The sequence below is a fragment of the Microtus pennsylvanicus genome, chromosome 5 (assembly GCF_037038515.1).
Source record: "Microtus pennsylvanicus isolate mMicPen1 chromosome 5, mMicPen1.hap1, whole genome shotgun sequence".
Classification (NCBI taxonomy): Eukaryota; Metazoa; Chordata; class Mammalia; order Rodentia; family Cricetidae; genus Microtus; species Microtus pennsylvanicus.
In genome coordinates this window covers 84,605,031-84,624,213 of record NC_134583.1, presented here as the reverse complement: position 1 = coordinate 84,624,213, position 19,183 = coordinate 84,605,031, and the positions used below count along the sequence as shown (strand labels likewise).

Below are 19,183 nucleotides of genomic sequence, written 5' to 3'. Positions count from 1 at the left end.
TCTTTTCCATCTTCCTCTGGGAGAGGTAGCTTCGCTTCTGCCTCTCTCCCCACTTCTCTGCTTCCCCTGTTCTCTGTCCCTTTCTCCTCTTCTCTCCTCTCTCTCTCTCTCTCTCTCTCTCTCTCTCCCCCACCCCCTTCACCCTTCCTCCTCCATAACCCCCTGAATAAACATTCAACCTCACCCTGTATGTCTTGTCTATCCATGTTTCTGTCTTCTGCCCGCCTGCCATGTATCTCCCTGCCTGGAACCAGCCATTGCTGGGGGACCAGCAGCCGTCTCTGCCTGGGGCACACTGCCTGCTGCCACATGGCCCGCCACCACTGCTCTGGGACCAGCAGCTGTCTCTGCCTGGGACTGGCTGCTCCCAGGGCCCGCTGTCTGCCGCCACATGGCCTGCCGCCACCGCTTGGGCCGCTGCTCTGGGACCGGCAGCCATTTCTGCCTGGGACTGGCTGCTCTCAGAGCCCACTGCCTGCCACCACATGGCCCGCCACCACCATTTGGGACCTACAGCATTTCTGCTGCCTACTGCCGCGGGGATCTTGCAGCATTTTTTGAAAAAGAATAACACACAACATCCTGACAACAGGTCAAAGCCTTTGGAACCATTCCCTTGCTAGAACTCTCTGCTCCACCAATCCGAGAACTAGGAATGCTGTCCCACACCTGAAGCCCCGCTGAGACCTGCCACTGTGCTGGGACAGACAGCATTTCCACTAAGGTGTCTGAAGAATGCCTTGATTTTTTAACTTTTTGCTCTATTCTACAAAGCTCCATGAAACCAGGAAATTGGGGTACCTAAAATTGTGCTTTTGGGGCCACAGACATTCAAATTTGACACCAGAATAAACTATTTCTCATTCCCCTTGACAGCTGTGTTTTTGCACCCACCTCAGGACTAGGGATGGTGACGGTCACCAAGACCTCCTTATGTGCTTTGAGCTTCTTGAAATATTAGTGCTAACAACATGGTACTTCTGCCCACAGCTGTACAATGTGACAGTGTATGCTTTGATCATTTCACTTCTCTTAATATAATGGTTAATTCTTTTTTGTTGTTGTTTATTATTTTTTATTTTATTTTTTTCAAGACAGGGTTTCTCTGTCGCTTTGGAGCCTGTCCTGGAACTAGCTCTTGTAGACCAGGCTGGCCTCGAACTCACAGAGATCCGCCTGCCTCTGCCTCCCGAGTGCTGGGATTAAAGGCGTGCGCCACCACCGCCGGACGTGATGGTTAATTCTTTAAATGAAACATATTTTTCTTGCCATGTATGGATGTGTTTTAGTTAGGTTTCCATTGCTGTGTTGAACATCAACACCAAAAGCAGCTTGCGGAGGAAAGAGTTTGTTTCATCTTACACCTTGTAATCCACCATGAAATAAAATCAGGTCAGGAGCTCAAACAGGAAACTGGAGGCAGGAACTGAAGCAGAGGCCATGGAGGAAGGCTGCTTACTGACTTGCTTCTCATGGCTGGTTCAGCTGGCTTTCTTACATATCCCAGAATCACCTGCCTAGGGTGACACCAGCCACAGTGGGCTGGGCCTTCCCATATCAGTCATTTTTCAACAAAACGCAGCTAGACATGGTGGCACACACCATTAGTTTCTACATGGGGATGTAGAAAGCAGAGGCAGGCAGATCTCTATGAATTCCTGGCCATTCTGGTTTACATGTAAGCTCCAGGACAGCCAAGGCTGCATAGAGAGAGCCTGTCTCAAAAAGAAATGCCCCTAGGCTTGCCTTACAGGCTGATCTTACGGAGGCATTTTTTTTTTCTCAGTTGTGGTTTGTGTGTGTTCTGTTTCTTGCGGGCTATGGAAGAATTAGGGTGACACCAGGAGAGACTTTGGCTTAGCAGAGCAGCAGGGGAACCAGCTTCTGGTGAACTAACTGCCTGCTGTGCTGCAAACGCAAAAGGCTTTTTTTTTTATTGTTATACCTTAGCATGCCAATTTCTGAATACCAAAACCTCTTATCTGGAGGAACCAAATTTCCTTGAAGGAACCAAATGCCCAAGCAATTCTTAGTCATGAGACCTCTTGGTTTCCCAAGTCCTCTCATAATCAAGTTTTGTAAATGCCTTCGACCCTTCAGTTGTTACACTGCCGGCACCTGAGCACAACCGTAAGAACTTCTCTGGGAAAGCCCTCTCCTGCCGGAGCGGAGCTGTTACATTGGGGAAGCCTTTCCTGAGTGCAGGGCTATGTTTACTGAGACCTATGCAATTCCCTGGATCCTGGCTGGCAGAATACCCTTCCACCGAGCTGTAGTAGTCAGTATTCCCTAGCCCCCGCCTGCCAGAACGCTTTTCCATCGGAGCTGTAGCGTGTCGTTCATATTCCTTGGCTCCTGACTGCCAGGATCCCACACCATCCGAGCTGCAGTGCTTACAGTCTTGGCAAGACAAATTTTCTTCTGTTCATAATAGCACACAGAAGCAGAAGATCAATGCTGGAATCCAGCTCCGGATGAGGGCAGGGTCTGAAGTGGGTAGATGCAAGAGCAGCGACTGAGAAATGAGACACGAGACACTTCTGAGTGTCATTTTGAGAGAGATGGTCAGAGAGGAAGCACATCTCGGTATGGCTTGTCCTACTCTGACAACCTGCGTCACTCACAGGATTTATTTATAAACAAAATCATTTCCTCATATACTTTAATCATTGATTACAAAGTCTTTTCACGGTATACTTTTTCTAACATTTCTAAAGTCTTCCGTGATTACATAAGCATATCAAAGTAAAAGAAACAAAAGAGAAAACAGCCAATTTCATGAGAACTAAAATCTATCATTATGATAAAATCAATTCTTTTAACTCAGTATCTTTTTCCTTAAAATTGGTGTCATAAAGTCTTGTGTTAAAAAAAGTAGACAGAATGTCTCTAAGTTCGACTAAGTTAATGGATCAGAAGTTAGTTTCTACTATATCAAGCTTTTCCTGAATTGTTCTATTGATCTACTATAACAAATATCTGATCTATGGAAATCTAATTCCTCTGTTCCTTGTTTACATTCCTTCTTTTATATCTAACATAAGACCACCATTCTTTCCCTTGACCTCTGAAATCCATGCTCTTCTCTTGATTCTTTCTACAGTCAGAGAAGTTCTGGTCTGACAAGTCTGCTCAGAGAGCCAGGCAGTTCGCTGAGCCAGAGCGTTTCTCTTTGTGTCTCTGTTATAAACCCTGTTTCAGTATGGTCTCTATCTTTATCACCAATCCTGCAAAGAGTAAAAGAACATCAAGATTCCTAAAGCTGTTTAATTTGCTTGTCATTAATTTTTGAATCAAGAATCTTTTCCTTGTTCACGCTAGTTCTGTGTTTCTAAGGCAAAACATAATAATCTAATGATTCAGTTACAGTTTGTCAGCTTCTAAAATTTCCCTAAGGTTTTCTTCTTTAATGATTTTTTTTTCCAAATCCTATGTTTCATGCTTCCTAATACAAGTTCTATAGAAGAATACTATAAGTTCTATAGAAGACTCAATTTCTTGCATAGCTAATTGTGGGGGCCCAAAGAAGGGGATCAGTTTCACCTTGACTAAAGGTCAGAAAGTTTAAGCCTATTCTTGCTTTTTGAAGGTTATTGATAGCAGATTTGACTTAAGGTATGGCTATTAACAAAGATATCTTGACCTAGGGAATGGCTATTGACCTTGGTATTTTGGGTATTAAGATGGTAATCACTTTGTTCCTTGTATCATGATAAAAAGTCTTTTGCTTTCTTCCCCTTTATGGATTGAGGTGTTTAAAGATCATAAGAAATAAACACAGGTGCATTCAGTATTCAATGGATTGTCCTCCCGGTACTTTTCTATATCTCTGTATTTCATTTGTATTTCGGTTTATTCTGTCTAGCATTTCTAATCCATATACCTCTACCCTGGAATGTCAAAACCTTTGAGGCTGGACCCCAACAGATGGCTTCCCAATATGGGACACAACAGATGTCACTCCAATGTGTGGCGACAACAGCTAATTCTCCCAGGAAATCACCATGTGTTTTATTCTTAACATCGGCTTCAATAAGAATTGTTACATGGTCCCAGTTCTAGCCTTCAGTGAGGAGCCCTTCACATTGAGGAATTCAAACACTAAACATGTCAAACACATAAGCAAGAGTTGTGCAGAAGCCCACCCAGTGCAGTGAAAGGTTAGTCCAAGTCATCAGAGCCCTGTGATCTTTGTCAAGCAGTACCCTTGAGATGCTTGGCATCGCCACAGCAAGCACACAGAGACAGGGAGTTTACTCAGTTTTTATCCTAACACAGGTTGTGACTGTGTGTTTTTTCCCATTGTCTGGGTTTTTTTAAAGGTGCAGAGTTGGGGTGATAGAGTTGGCTCAGTGGTTGAGAGGTTAAGAGCACTTGTTGCTCTTGTAGACGACCTGGATTCAATTCCCAGCACCTACATGGTGTTTCATAAACATCCCATCCAGGGGTATCTGATGCCCTTTTCTGACCTCTGTAGTACCAGGTGTTCATCTGGAAACTATCTCAGGTCCATTCCTCCCTCTCTAGACCCCACCCGCTCAGAAAGACCACCAAAAGTCTAGGCTCCTCTCCTGAACTTCAAGACCACACCTATAGGGTATTCAAGTGTCTGCCTCTAGACCTACCATGTGATTTCTCCTCCTCTCCCCCACCCCCACCTGGCATTGCTTCTGGGGGTGCTAGAAAGTCACCCAAGAGTGCCTGGCCTAATAAACCTGAAAAACCTAATAAAATTCAGCTTGATCTGGCTTACTGTGTTGACAGAGAAACCTATTATCAGGGTACAAAAAAAAAAAAAGAAAAAAAGAAAAAAAACACCTATCACCAGGCATGCATATGGCATATATACATACATACATTCAGGCAAAACACTCATACACAAAATAAATCTAAAAAGTTATTATTAAAAAGGTGCTAAGAAGGGGCTGGAGAGATGGCTCTGAGATTAAGAGCACTTGCTGCTCTTCCAGAAGACCTCAGTCCAACTCCCATCAACATGGTGGTTCACAACTATCTATAATGAGATCTGGTGCCCTCTTCTGGCACACAGGCATATATGCAGGCAGAACACTGTATGCATAATAAATAAATGTCTTTAAAGATTAAAAGAAGGTGCTAAGGAAATGAAGAAAATTGGTAAGAAATCATTACTCAATTCACTTACATCCCAAAAAATGCAACTGGAACTATGTGTGTGAGTGTGTAGAGGGCTGAGAACATTCGCATCAAGGTTTGTTAAAGGTGGAGGAGATAAAAAGATTGGATTCCTTGTCCTAAACAAAAGTTTTAGTTTTACACTTTTTCACAGAAAAGACTACTATTTAATGTTTTTGCAGTGTTATTCACATGATATTCTTTCATCCAAAGTTGTATGGTTTAGTAATGTGTGCCTTGATAATTTTAGTAATTTTTTTTCTGAGACAGGGTCTCATGTGGTCCCAAGTGGCATCGAATTCACTTGAAACTGAGGAATTCCTAAGCTTCCTGCTTCTATCTCTGGGATTACAGGTGTTCACCACCATTTTCCCTGACAAAAGTTGACCTCTTTTTGTTGCTATTGATAGTTGGGTTTTTTTTAAATTCTTTTTTTAATAGTTTGGTTTTATGTTATGAGTATAGACTGATGTTTTTGCCTGAATGTATGTCTGTGTGAGGGTGTCATATCCCCTGGAACTGGATTTTTTTTTTTTTTTTGTAAGCTGCCATGTGGGAGCTGGGAATTGAACCCAAGATCTTTGGAAGAGCAGCCAATGTTCTTAACTGCTGAACCATTTCTCCAGTCCTCCTCCCCTTTTTAATTCTTAAAACAGGGTCCCACTCTTAGCTTATGCTAGTCTCAAACTGTGTAGCCCAGACTGCCCTCAAATTTGCGTCAATCCTCCTTCCTCGTTTTCCCAAGTGCTAGGATGTCAAGCACATGCCGCTACCCTGCTCTGGGCTTTACTTTTGAAAGTACTGGTGCCACAGGGCTGAAAACATAGCTCAGCAGTTAAGAGCCTGGCTGTTCTTCCAGTTGACCTGGGTTTGGTTCTCAGCATTCATGTGGCAGTTTATAACCCACTGGTTCCTCCAGTTCCAGTTAGGAGGGTCTGTTGCTCTCTTCTGGCCTCTTTGGGCACTGCACAGAAATGTATGCCAGAAAGACATCTATACACATGAAATAAAAATAAAGTCTCAAAAAAATTAAACAGAAAATAAAGCACTGGTACTAAAGATATGATGCTTTTTCAAGAAAGTTGTAGAAGTTAGCGATATGTGTTTTGATCAGTTTAATACACACACACACACACACACATATACACACACAGTTTGTTTATCTATCTATTTATATTGATACCTGTATTATATTTATACAGGTTCTCACTACGTAGTCATGACTGTCCTGAAATCCCTGAACTTCCTGCTTCTCCCTCCTGAGTTGCTAGGATTAGGGCATGGTTTCCAGACACATACGGGTTTTTTCTTTTAGATTTATTTGTATATTTTTGTTTTGTTGTGCTTGCACATATGCTTTTTTGACCACATGCATGCAAAGTCACCACAGAGACCAGAAGAGGGTGTAGGATCCCCTGGATCTGGAGTTACAACCGGTTGTGAGCAGTCATGTGACTACTAGAACTCAAACTCGGGTCCTCCAGGAGAGCAGCAGTGCTCTTAACCACTGAACCGTCTCTCCAACCTCAAAACAGAGCTTTTTTTTTTGATTTTTAAATATTTTATTTTAGCCGGGTTGTGGTGGGGCACGCTTTTAATCCCAGCACTAGGGGGGCAGAGGCAGGAAGATCTGTGAGTTCAAGGCCAGCCTGGTCTACAGAAGGAGTTCCAGGCAGCCAGACCATCCCACAGGGAAACCCTATCTTAAAAACAAAATCAAACAAACAAACAAAAAAACCAACAACAACAACAAAAAAACCCAGAAATTTTATTTTTTAAATTTTGATATGCTGTCTCACTATGTAGCTGGCTACATTTTTTTGGTTTTGTTGTTTGTATTTTGACATATTCATTGTACAAATTACTGGGGTTTTATATATACATAATTTATTTTTATTTTTTATGCATTGGTGTTTTGCCTGCATATATGTAAGGGTGTTGGATCCCCTTGAACGGGAGTTACAGACAGGTGTGAGCTGCCATGTGGTGGGTGCTGGGATTTGAACCACAGTCCTCTGGAAGAGCAGTCCTTACCGCTGAGCCATCTCTCCAGCCCAGCTGGCTGTGTTTCTTTCTTTCTTTTTTTTTCTGGCTATGTTTTTAAAATAAGGGAGGCGCCGGGCGGTGGTGGCGCACGCCTTTAATCGCAGCACTAGGGAGGTAGAGGCAGGCGGATCTCTGGGAGTTCGAGGCCAGCCTGGTCTACAAGAGCTAGTTCCGGGACAGGCACCAAAGCTACAGAGAAACCCTGTCTCGGAAAAAAAAAGGGGGGGGAAGGTATTATATAAATATAAACCTGTTCAGGGATTTCAGGACAGTCATGACTACGTAGTGAGAACCTGTATAAATATAATATATTATATAAATATAATACAGGAAAGGTTTTGGGAGAGTGTGTATCAGGGAAGGGCCTGTTTCCAGGCTTGTGGCCTTTTGGGGCGTCTCCTTCGGAGAGAATGACATCTTCCTCGCCCCGCCCCTCACTCGCTGGGTTCCTTGCCCCGCCCTTTCCCTTGCGCCTCCTCCCCCTCTACTCGCTTCACCCCGCCCCCCTTCCCAGCTCCTCGCCCCTCCCAATCCCTCGCTTCGTCCAGTTCCTCATTCGGCCACTCTCAGTCCTCTTCTTGCAATGGCCAGGGTCTGTGCTTTATTACCCGCTTAGCCATTCGGTGTCCCCGAGAATCGAGCAGCTTGAGCCAAAGTATTCTCCCATCTTGCCTCACGCCAGCGTAGCCGCGGTTGCCTAGCTACGAGACGTTCCCGGAAGACGACTGGTAGGGCAGGACTTCCGGCGCCGCTGTTGCATCAGATTCTGGAAATAGTCTGTGGCCGCAGACGCGGGTTGGAATTCCCAGAGATGGCAGGTTCCTCCGCGGAGCAGGGTGAGTGGCGCGGAATGACTGTGGGGTTAGCATGACCCGAGTAGGCAATGCCAAGCTGGGGCTTTCGGGACAGCAATGGCCCAAGAAGCAGTGTCCTGACTAAGGATCTGAGGATAGCGTTGGCCCAAATGGGTTGTGGCAGGCCAGGGCTCTGGGAACAGTGATGGCCCAAGTGAGCAGTGGCAGGCTAGGGATCTGGATTTGGCATGAACTGGAGTGAGCAGTGGTAAGTCAGGGATCTGGGGCTGACTTGCGACTCGAGTGGGTAGTGGCCAATCCCGGACTCCAGGCTGACAAGTCCTTGGGTAAGATTCTGGGAGCAGTCATGACCCAAGTGGACAGTGCCAGACCAACGCTCTGGGTATGGCCAAGCTCTCAATGGGCAGTGGCAGGCCACAGGACCTGGAGGGTGACTTCCATGACTCCATGAAGCTAGAGTATCTGTTTAGTGGGGAACCTGACTTCTGTTCTATAAGTCTATCCCTTCCTCAGCCTCAGTTTCTTGATTGGGTTAAAGTTAAGGTGTCCTTGAATACTTAGATGATCCTGTATCAAATAGCCTGTCTCCAGCTGGTGCCTGGATGAGACCTCACCTCGCATCCTCCTGCCCTGGCTGGACTTTGGGGGTGAGGCAGAGGCCCAAAGATTGTTTTGGTCTTCTGCCCGAGCAGGTGGGTGGAAGGGCACCCGAGGTTAGTACTTAGGGAAGTAGGGCAGAGGAAGCAAGGGCTCCGTGTACACATACATGAAAGAGTTTGGGGCTTTATGAAGGCTTTAATCGCCAGTGTGGCCAGCAGTCACCACAGGGACATACCTGTCTAGTCAGAGCATCACTGTCTGCTTTATTGCCTACTGGGAGGCTCCCTCAAGAGGCAGTCACTTCTGTCACCCAAGGGGAGACCTGAACCTTAGCATATCTCAGAAGTGTCTTTTCTCATTGTCTTTTCAGAAAGAAAGTTCTAGAAAGAACAGAGGCTGTAGCTCAGATCCTGAAAGGTCAGAAGCAAGCCTTTCAAGGCAGAATATTTGGTGTAGGTTTTAGTCTTTGTGATACAGGCAGAAATTAGATGTGAGCTCTGACCTCTCAGCTGCCTGCCACCAGGGTGTACCAAGATCTCTTTGGTGCTCTGTGGTGCTCTTTTGTCCTGGGTTTTAGATGGGTGCTTCTGACCGCCTGAGTGGTGTGGGGCACCCAGGTGACATGGCCGCTTAGCCTGTGCCTAGTGACAGTGGTACCTTCCTTCATATTCCAGCCTTCCACTCAACTGGTGTGTCTGGATTCCAGCTGTTTCCACCACCCAGAGCAGATCTTAGAAGTCCACCTAGACTCCTGTAACACAGCAGCATGGCCAGCAGCTCCACCCTGAGCTGCCCAACAGGTCTGGGATGACAACTATGCCCATCCATACTCACAATGATACAGGAAATGGTTCCTGCCTCAGAGGGTGGTGTAGGCGTTGAATGAGTTTGTAGGAAGGATTGGGAACGGTACCTGGTGTGTAAGAATCAGGCCTGTCAAAAATGAGGTTCTGTGGCATTTGTTTGAGACAGGGTTTTATATAGCCAGGGTTGGCCTTTATCTTTTGTTTGTTTGGTTGGTTTTTGGTTATTTTTGAGACAGGGTTTCTCTGTAGCTTTGGAGCCTGTCCTGGAGCTAGCTCTTGTAGACCAGGCTGGCCTTGAACTTACAGAGATTCACCTGCCTCTGCCTCCCAAGTGCTGGGATTAAAGGTGTATGCCACCACCGTCTGTCCTGGCCTTGATCTTGATAAATGATCTTCCTGCCTCCATCTCTTGTGTAGGGATGACAGATACTGTGACACCACATGCAGCTTCCTCTTCGGCTTTTAAATAAAAATGTCTGTTTGCTGTGGTCTGAGTGAGAATGGCCCCCATGGGTTCGTGTATTTGAATGCTGGGGCAGATTTAAGAGGTAGTGTTGTTGGAGGAAGTGTGTCCCTAGGGGTGGGTTTTGCGGTTTCAAAAAGCCTCTGCCATTCCCAGTTAGGCATCACTGCCTCTTGCTTGTGTCTCAAGATGTGAACTTTCAGCTACTGCTCTTGGGCCATGCCTGCCTGCTGCTATGCTCCCCATCATGATGGTTATGGAATCTAGTCCTCTGGAACCATGAGCCCCAAATTAGAAACAAGAGACTAGAAATAAGATCTCCACGCACACTTTTGATCCCAGCACTCGGGAGGCAGAGGCAGGTGGATCTCTGGAGTTCGAGGCCAGCCTGGTCTACAGAGTGAGTTCCAAGACAGCTAGGGCTGTTACGCAGAGAAACCATGTCTTGAAAAACCAGAGAGAGAACACAAGGGAGATGCACACATCCTTAGGGAAGATGATCCAAAAGTCAGCCTCCTTGAAAGTCTAGGAATAGGAGGTGGTGGGTGTCATGGCATGTGCCTGTCATTCATAATTCTAATTCTCTGGAGGCAGAAGTAAGAGGATCTCTGCAAATTTAAGACCAGCATGGTCTACATAGTAAGTTCTAGGATAGTCAGGGATACATAGTGAAACCTTGTCTCAAACAAACAAAACAGGAAAAAGAAACTCAGAGAAGATGACCTCTTGGGACAAATCCAACAAAGCTGTGTGTGGGTGTACACCAGTAATTCTCATGCTCTGGGAGATGAGGCAGGGGGAACACCAGTTTGAGACCAGCCTGGATTACATGAGATCCTGTCTCCAGACAACACAATACCACTCAGGAACTGGAAACAGGCACTCCAGAGATGGTCTTTAGTTGTGGCTTGGGAGCATTTGAGCAACTGCTTTTTCCTTCATGTTTCCTCAGAGATGGCCCAAGCTCTAGGTAACACGGGGTACAGTGGGCAGGCTGATTTCAGGACCTCTGGTAGTTGGAGCTCATCTCGGAAACCTGATTTTTCCCCTAGTTTAACCAGATAGTCTTCATAATCACACCATAACACGTAGTCTGTCTCAGCATAAGTCCTGGCAGAGCCATAATGGTGCCTGTGTTCCTTGGGATCCTTCCTGTGCAGATGAGCATCCTGATGACCAGAGCGGTGAAGCCATTGAATCTGCTGTTACCACAACCAGAGACTGGGCCAGGTATCCCTTGGTGCGGGGACTTCAGCTACCGCTCTTCTGTAGGTTCTCTTAGAGGGGTCAGGCTGGCTCCCGTTGCCAAGTATGGGAAGGTAGGCGAGCAGAACAAAATGGACCCATTTGAAGACTACAAATACTTGCTCAGCTGTGCCCTCATGTTCCCAGGCTGTCATTTATGGCAGTAACTTCTCGTGACTGTTGAGAGTTTTCCAGTGTCTTGAGGTGCAGCTCTTGGCAGCCAAGGTGGATGGGAACCCCAGAGGGAACATGTGAGATGGGAGAAACGAGCAGCTAGAGGAAGCTGAGGGATGCTGTTGCTGGGAGGGAGCAATCTGCAGCTATCGGTATTGTTGGAACATCTGTAAGGTGAGAGCTTTGAGGGGCCCTTAGCAATAGCAGCAGTAACAGGCAGAGAGGGTCAGGAGCAAGTGACAAAGTAGCCCCCTCCCTCCAGTTGAGGCTTACCCTCTGGGAGCTTAGGGAGCTGCTCCAAGCATACTTTCTTCCACTGTACCCAGGAGAGCTCCCAGGGAGGAAAGGGGACAGAGACAGTGGAAATGCCGGAGGAGCCAGCCAGATGCTGCCACTGCCCTTCCACATGTTAGCACTGTGGGTCATTTGAAGTGATGTGGCTTCTTCACTATGCTGAGTACACAGACGTTTGCAATCTAGTGACGGTTTGACAAAGACTCCATACGCTGTGTTAGTTATTGTCCACCTTTGGGGCAGTCCCACCATCAGATGCTCTGCTCCTTGTGTGTTCAGGGGATGAGCTGCAGATCTACCTGGTGGTGGCCTGCCCTTCTGTAGAGGCAGAGTAATTTGGCATGGTGTGTGATCGGTGAAGTCCTGGTGAGGCCGAGTTTGCAGAGTGGGCCTGGGAGGAATTCTCTTGTCAAGCAATGAACAACTGGAGGATGACTTAACCAGTTCCCCCGAGAAAGTTGACCTGTTCCTGCAGGAGTATCTGCACAGCTCCCTTTCCCAGAAGGACCTCCTCACACTTCTCAGTTACCCTGCTCTCCTGGCTGGGCTTTGTTCCCTCACAGTGGTCTGGGCTGCTCCACACAGAGCCTTTGGGATCCTGTGGTCTGGCACATTCCTCCAGGGGGCCTCTGGAGTTCTTCAGTGATTACAGTCATCATAATGCAGGAGCAATTACAGTAATGACAGCAAGCAGGGCAGCTGGCTTTTTGCCAGACGTTTGTAAAGCGTTCTGTAAGTGTAATTGCACTTAGCCTCCAAGGCTTTACAAGGTGGGTGGTGTTAAGTGTGGTTCAGTCTGAAGAGGGCAGGTGCTCAGCCTGCGGGTGAGGCCCATCTCCCTGAGCATCCTGCGGCCTGTGCCTTCCACGGGCTGTTTCCCTACTTTCTAAAGCATTGCAGTTGTCAGGGCGGTGTGGGTGCTCTACTCATTAGGGAACTTGGTGGGTGCCTAGAGTCGAAAAGAGAAGCGATGACCACAAGGAGGGAGTAAATGTTTGGGGGTATTCCTGGGCCTGTCTTGGTGGCGCTCAGGGACTGCCAAGCAAGGCAGGGGCTGCCTTCCTTCCTGCGTAGCCTCTTCATCTGGGAAGGGATATCCTGTTAATTTCACACAAGTGGCATGGTGGCAGAGTCACAAGTGTGCAGTTGGAGGGCCCTCCTTGGAGAGCAACAGACACACCTTGCTCCTTCACCTGTGGCTGAGGGCCTAGGACAAGAAGCTGATCTTCAAAGCCCACAGCGGTGTCCTGAGAGCCACATGCTTGAAGAAGGGAGGGAAGCTGAAACTGGGCACAGGAGCTGGAAGAACTTGCTCTTGGGAGTCCCCAGCTCGCCCTAACACCTTTGCAAGGACGCGGTCTGTCTGTTGCTTGGCATTATGCGGCAGGTCTGAGTGAAAAGTGCCCTTCTTGTTCTTGGATCCCTGTGTCTTTGGGTAGCAGTCTCCAGAGAAGCCATCCATGGGGGAGAAGGCTAACCATCCCCAATGCCGGCTCTGTATTGGGGTCCTTCCTGAGAAAGGCACAGTGAGCCCCAAAGATACAACTAGAGTGCCAGCCCTCTGACAGTCCTGCCCTCACAGCTTTGCCAAATGTCTGAAAAAGTCCAGTTTGAGTTCTGGATGCTGAAGAGACCACAGTGAGCCAAGCAGCTGGAGAGTGGCAGGCAGTGAGGGGAGGAGGCTGTGCACAGGGAGAAAGGGTGCGAGGTTCTGACAGTGGACGCTGACATGGTGAAGGAAGTGGGGGCTTGGCCATGCCTGGAAGTGCTTATACCTCCCAAAAGAACCTTAGGTGCAATCCCTGGGGCCTGTGTGAGGCAAGATTTATGGGAGACAGAGATAGACTTTGTCCTTCTCTGCAGGGAAGGCCATGCTGGGCTGCAGGCCTGGTTTGTAAGGAGACCCGCAAGTGGGGGGGGGGGGCTGGGCCCACACTGCTGTGCAGGGAACTGTGGTGAGGGATCTAGGTCCAGATGCTGGTTGGGTGGGATGCTCTGGTCTAAAGGGGACTGTGAAGCTTTGGGCTCCTGTGGCTGTATAGCGCCTTGGCTATTTTTGAGTCCCCTGGAAAGGTGGCTCTGTGCGTTTAAGAGGAAGCAAGGTCAGTGGGGACCCATCAGGCTAATCCAGTCACTATTAGGGATGTCTGGAGAGCCAGTGTTTAGCTGTGTCCACCTTGAGAGTTGGAGGAGGCTTCTGTCCTGGGCCTGGCACGGCCACTCTGCCGTAACTTCATGTTTCATTCTCTGGACCTCTCCGTCCCATGAAGCTCCAGTCACTTGGGAAGAAACACACGTCCCTGCTTGCACTCGGCTGTCTGGTCCAGGAGCTGTGGGCTTGGTCTGGGCCAGTCAGTGTGCACCAGGCATAGCAGGGGAAAAAGGAACTAGAGGAGGGAGGTGCAGGCTCTGCAAGGGTGTAGGATTGTTTGAGTTGTCATCTCCTGGCAGTAATGGCCCGGGTGGCTTTCTGGGGTTTGGCGGAGTGGGAGGTCATCAGCACGTGCTTGCCCACTCGAGTCTGTCAGAGTAGGAAGGTGTCTGTGAGGGATGAGCCTAGGCCTTTCCTGTAGTCCCTCAGCAAATGAAATCCTTGGGACATGGGCTTGGGTGTTGCTCATTTGTGCGCTGGGGCCAGGCTCCATCCGGTGCTGCCTGTTTTCTCTACCCCAGCATAGGAGGCTGAGTCTGGGGGGCAGGCAGTTCCTGATCCTAACCTCTCCATTCAGAGACTCACACAGCCAGACCTCTGGTAAGTGGTGAGATATCCTCCCCGTTGACTTCTACCACGGGGACAAGACCTAAGAGCACTGTTCCGGTCCTGTCAGCAGGGGGTTTTTGTTATTTAGAGGGAACATGAGGGCTAATGGCTCAGGTGAAAAAAGATGCAGCAGGGCTTGCAGTGTCTTAGGGTTCCTGTTGTTCTGATGAACACCATTACCAACACCACCTGAGGGAAGAAAAGGGTTATGGTCAGCTCACACTCTATCACTGAAGGCCGACGACAAGGCAGGAACTCAAAACAGGGTGGGAACCTGGAGGCAGTTGCTGTGTAGAGGCCATGGAGGGGCTGCTTACTGACTTGCTTCACTTGCTTTTTTTTTCTTATGTTACATCCTGACCACAGTTTTCCCTCCTTCCTCTCCTCCTGTTCCCCCCACTCTGCCTCTGTATCCACTCCTCTGATCCTGTTCTGAAAGGGGCAAGCCTCCCAGGGTGTCAACAAAGCATGGCATATTAAGTTGAGGTAGGACTAAGTTCCTTCCTTTGTATTAAAGGCTGAACGAAGCAACCCAGAATGAGGAATAGGCTCCCCAAAGCCAGTCAAAGCTTTAGGGAAAGGCCCTGATCCCACTGCAAGGAGTCCCACAGATAGACCAAGCTATACAACTTGTCACACATATGTAGAGAACCTCGGTTGGTCCCATGTGGACTCTTTAGCTGTCAGTACATGTTAGGCGTTTTCTTTAGACGAGCCTCTCCCCTCTCTGCTGATGCAAATAATCCCAATCAAACCAAATTAGATCGAATTAAAGATGTCCATGTTTAGTGGAGTGCTCCCGGGTAGCCCCGGGGAAGCATGGAGAGGGGAAAAGAGAGAGAGAGAAGGGGAGACCATGCAAAACATGGAGACCACGTGTTCATTCTCGGGGGGGGGGGGGCTCAGTTTAAATAGCCTGTTGGAGTGGTCCCGACCTTCCCTGAGGAGGGTTACTGTTTGGTGGACTTTCTTGACCCTCCCTGAGGAGGGGTCACCGTTTGGCGGGCTTTAGACTGAGGCAACTCCCAGGGGAAGGAGCTTATTCCAGGAGCTGGGGTGAAGTTCCCAGCCAAACAATCTGGACTTTTTGTATAAAGGGGCGTTAGGGAACTGAGGTGATGCTTTCAACCAAACAGTGCGGAGTCCGTGAGTTCCTGAGTCCAGGTTAGTTGTTTCTGTGGGTTCCCTTGTGGTGGCCTTGACCCTCTTGGCTCGTACAATCCTTTTCTCTCTTCAACAGGACTCCCAGAGCTTGGTCTGGTACTTGGCTGTGGATCTCTGCATCTGTTTCCATGGGTTACTGGATGAAGGCTCTCTCACTGCAATTAGAGTAGTTACCAAACTGATTACAGGAGATGGCCAGTTCAGGCACCCTCTCCATTATTGCTAGGAGTCTTAGCTGGGGTCATCCTGGTGGATTCCCTTGAGTTTCCCTGACACCAGGTTTCTCCCTGATCCCAAAATGCCCATCCCCCACCAAGACGTCTCTTTCATTATTCTCCCTCCATCCTGCCAACCCACCCCACCTGATCCCTCATGTTCATCACCTTCCACCCCCCCTCCCCCCCTGTTTACCCAGGATATCCCTTGTATTTCCCCTTCCTAGGGAAATCCATGCATCCCTTCTTGGGACCTCCTGTTACTTAGCCTCTCTGAGGCTGTGGGTTGGTGAAGCTCTTTCTCCATTCTGTAGGCTGCTGTTTTGTCTTATTGACAGTCGTTTGCCTTCCCGAAACTTTTTGGTTTCAAGAGGTCTCATTTATTAATTGTCAATCTCAAGTGTTTGTGCTGCTGTTGTTATATTCAGGAAGTAGTCTTCTGTGCCTATGCATTCAAGTCTACTTCCCACTTTCTCTTCTGTCAGGTTCAGTGTAACTGGATTTATCTTGAGTTAGTTCTTTGATTCACTTGAACTTGAGTTTTGTGCAGGGTGATAGATATGGATCTATTTGTATTCTACATGCTGACATCCAGTTATGCCAGCAGCATTTGTTGAAGATGCTCTCTTTTTCCCATTGTATAATTTTGGTTTCTTTGTCAAAAGTCGGGTGTTCATAGGTGTGTGAAGTAATGCCAGGGTCTTCAGTTCGATTCCATTGGTCCACCTGTCTATTTTTATGCCAATACCATGCTGATTTTATTACTGTAGTTCTATAATACATACAGCTTGAAGTCAGGGATGGTGATACCTCTGGAAGTTCCTTTACTGTACATGATTGTTTTAACTATCCTGGGTATTTTGTTTTTCCATATGAAGTTGAGTATTGTTCTTTCAAGGTCTGTAAAGAGTTGTGCTGGGATTTTGATGGGGATCAAAATTGAATCTGTAGATTGTTTTTTAGTAAGATGACCATTTTACTATGTTGATCCTATTGATTCATGAGCATGGGAGATCTTTCCATCTTCTGATATCTTCTCCAATTTCTTCAAAGACTTAAAGTTCTTGTCATACAGGTCCTTCATTTGCTCAGTTAGAGTTACCCCAAGATATTTTATATTATTTGTGACTATTGTAAAAGGTGTTGTTTCCCTGATTTCTTTCTCAATCTGTTTATCATTTGTATATAGGAGGGCTACTGATTTTTTTTTAAGTTAATCTTGTATCCAGCCACATTACTGAAGGTATTTATCAGCTGTAGGAGCTCCCTGGTAGAACTTTTGGGGGTCACCTATGTATGCTCTCATATCATCTGCAAATAGCAATAGTTTCCTTTCCAATTTGAATCCCCTTGATGCTTTTGTTGTCTTATTGCTCTAGCTAGAACTTTGAGTACTATATTGAATAGAAATGGAGAAAGTGGACAGCCTTGTCTTGGTCCTGATTTTAGTGGAATTGCTTTGAGTTTCTGTTTCTCTCCATTTAATTTGATGTTGGCTGTCGGCTTGTTGTATATTTCTTTTATTATGTTTAGGTATTTTCCTTATATTCCTGATTTCTTCAAGACCTTTATCATGAAAGGGTGTTGGATTTTGTCAAAGGCTTTTTTAGCATCTAACAAAATGATCATAATGTCTTTTTTTCTTTCAGTTTGTTTATATGGTGGATTACATTGACAGATTTATTTATTTATTTATTTTTTGGTTTTTTGAGACAGGGTTTCTCTGTGGCTTTGGAGCCTATCCTGGAACTAGCTCTGTAGACCAGGCTGGTCTCGAACTCCCAGAGATCCGCCTGCCTCTGCCTCCCGAGTGCTGGGATTAAAGGCGTGCTCCACCATCGCCCGGCCCATTGACAGATTTTTATATGTTGAACCATCCCTGCATCTCTGGGATGAAGCCTACTTGATCATGGTGGATAATATTTTTGATGTGTTCCTGAATTCTCTTTGCCAGTATTTTATTGAGTATTTTTGCATCAATGTTCATGGGGGAAATGGGTCTGTAATTCTTTTTCGTTGTTGAGTCTTTGTGTGGTTTGGATATCAGGTAACTGTAACCTGATAAAAAGAATAAAAAGAATTTGGTAATGTTTCTTCTGTTTATATTGTGTGGAACAATTTAAGGAGTATTGGTATTAGCTCTTCTTTGAAAGTCTGGTAGGATTCTGTACTGAAACCATCTAGTCCTGAGCTTTTTTTGGTTGTGAGACTTTTTGTGACTGCTTTTATTTCCTTAGAGGTTCTAGGTCTGTTTAAATTGTCTTTTTGTTTCTTTAATTTGTTTGTTTTTTGGTCTAGATTTAATTTTGGTTTGTGGTACTTATCAAGAAAATTGTCCGTTCCTTTTAGATATTCCAATTTTGTGGAGTATAGGTTTTTGAAGTATACCTTAATGATTCTCTGGATTTCTAGTGTTTGACATGTCCCCCCTTTTGTTTCTGATTTTGTTAATGTGGATGTTCTCTCCGCCTTTTAGCTAAATTGGATAAGGGTTTGTCTTTTTTGTTGATTTTTTTCTCAGAGAACTAACTCTTTGTTTCATTGATTCTTTGTATTGTTTCATTGATTCTTTTTATTCTTTTTGTTTCTATTTTATTTATTTTAGCCCTCAGTTCTTTCCTGCCATCTCCTCCTCCTGGGTGTGTTTGCTTCTTTTTGTTCTAAAGCTTTCAGGTGTGCTGTTAAGTCGCTAGTGTGAAATTTCTCCAAATTCTTTATGTGGGCACTTAGTGCTATGAACTTTCCTCTTAGCACTGCTTTAATAGTGCCTCATAAGTTTGGGTATGTTGTGCATTCATTTTCGTTGAATTCTAGAAAGTCTTTGATTTCTTTTTTTTCCCTTGACCCAGTGGTAATTCAGTTGAGAGTTGTTCAGTTTCCATGAGTTCGTGGGCTTTCTGTAGTTTGTGTTGTTGCTGAAATCTAACCAGTGGTGATCCAATAAGATACAGGGGGTTATTCCAATTTTTCTGTATCTGTTGAGTTTTGGTTTTTGGTTTTTTGTTTTTTGTGACCGAGTATGTAGTCAATTTTAGATAAGGTTCCATAAGGTGCCGAGAAAATACATTCTTTTGTGTTTGGGTGAAATGTTCTCTAGATACCTGTTAGGTCATAACATCTGCTAGTACCCTTATTTCTCAGATTAGTTTCTGTTTGGCAGACCTGTCCAGTGGTGAGATTGGGGTGTCTCCCACTATTAGTGTGTGGGGTTTGATGTGTGCTTTAAGCTTTAGCAATGTTTGTTTTGTAAATGTGGGTGCCCTTGTATATTTGGAACATAGATGTTCAGAATTGAGACTTTGTCTTGATGGATCTTTCCTTTGATGAATGATGTCCTTTTTCATCCTTTTGATTAATTTTAGTTTGAAGTCTATTTTGTTAATTATTAGGGTAGCTACACCAGCTTGCATCTTAGGTCCATTTGATTGGAAATCTTTTCCCAGCCC

The 19,183-nt window shown here is 46.1% G+C and overlaps 1 protein-coding gene across 3 annotated transcripts in view; it reads left to right on the top strand.

Moving 5' to 3' along the window:
• Positions 1-7,934: 7,934 nt before the first annotated feature.
• Positions 7,935-19,183, top strand: part of Cars1 (cysteinyl-tRNA synthetase 1) — a 55,124-nt gene continuing 43,875 nt past the window's right edge. Inside the window, exon 1 of one of the 3 annotated variants that reach the window (XM_075972879.1) lies at positions 7,935-8,036. In XM_075972879.1, coding sequence (XP_075828994.1) covers positions 8,012-8,036 — 25 coding nt within the window. In that variant the 5' untranslated portion in view covers positions 7,935-8,011. The remainder of the gene's footprint in view (positions 8,037-19,183) is intronic. The other 2 variants (XM_075972877.1, XM_075972878.1) reach the window with 2 other exon arrangements.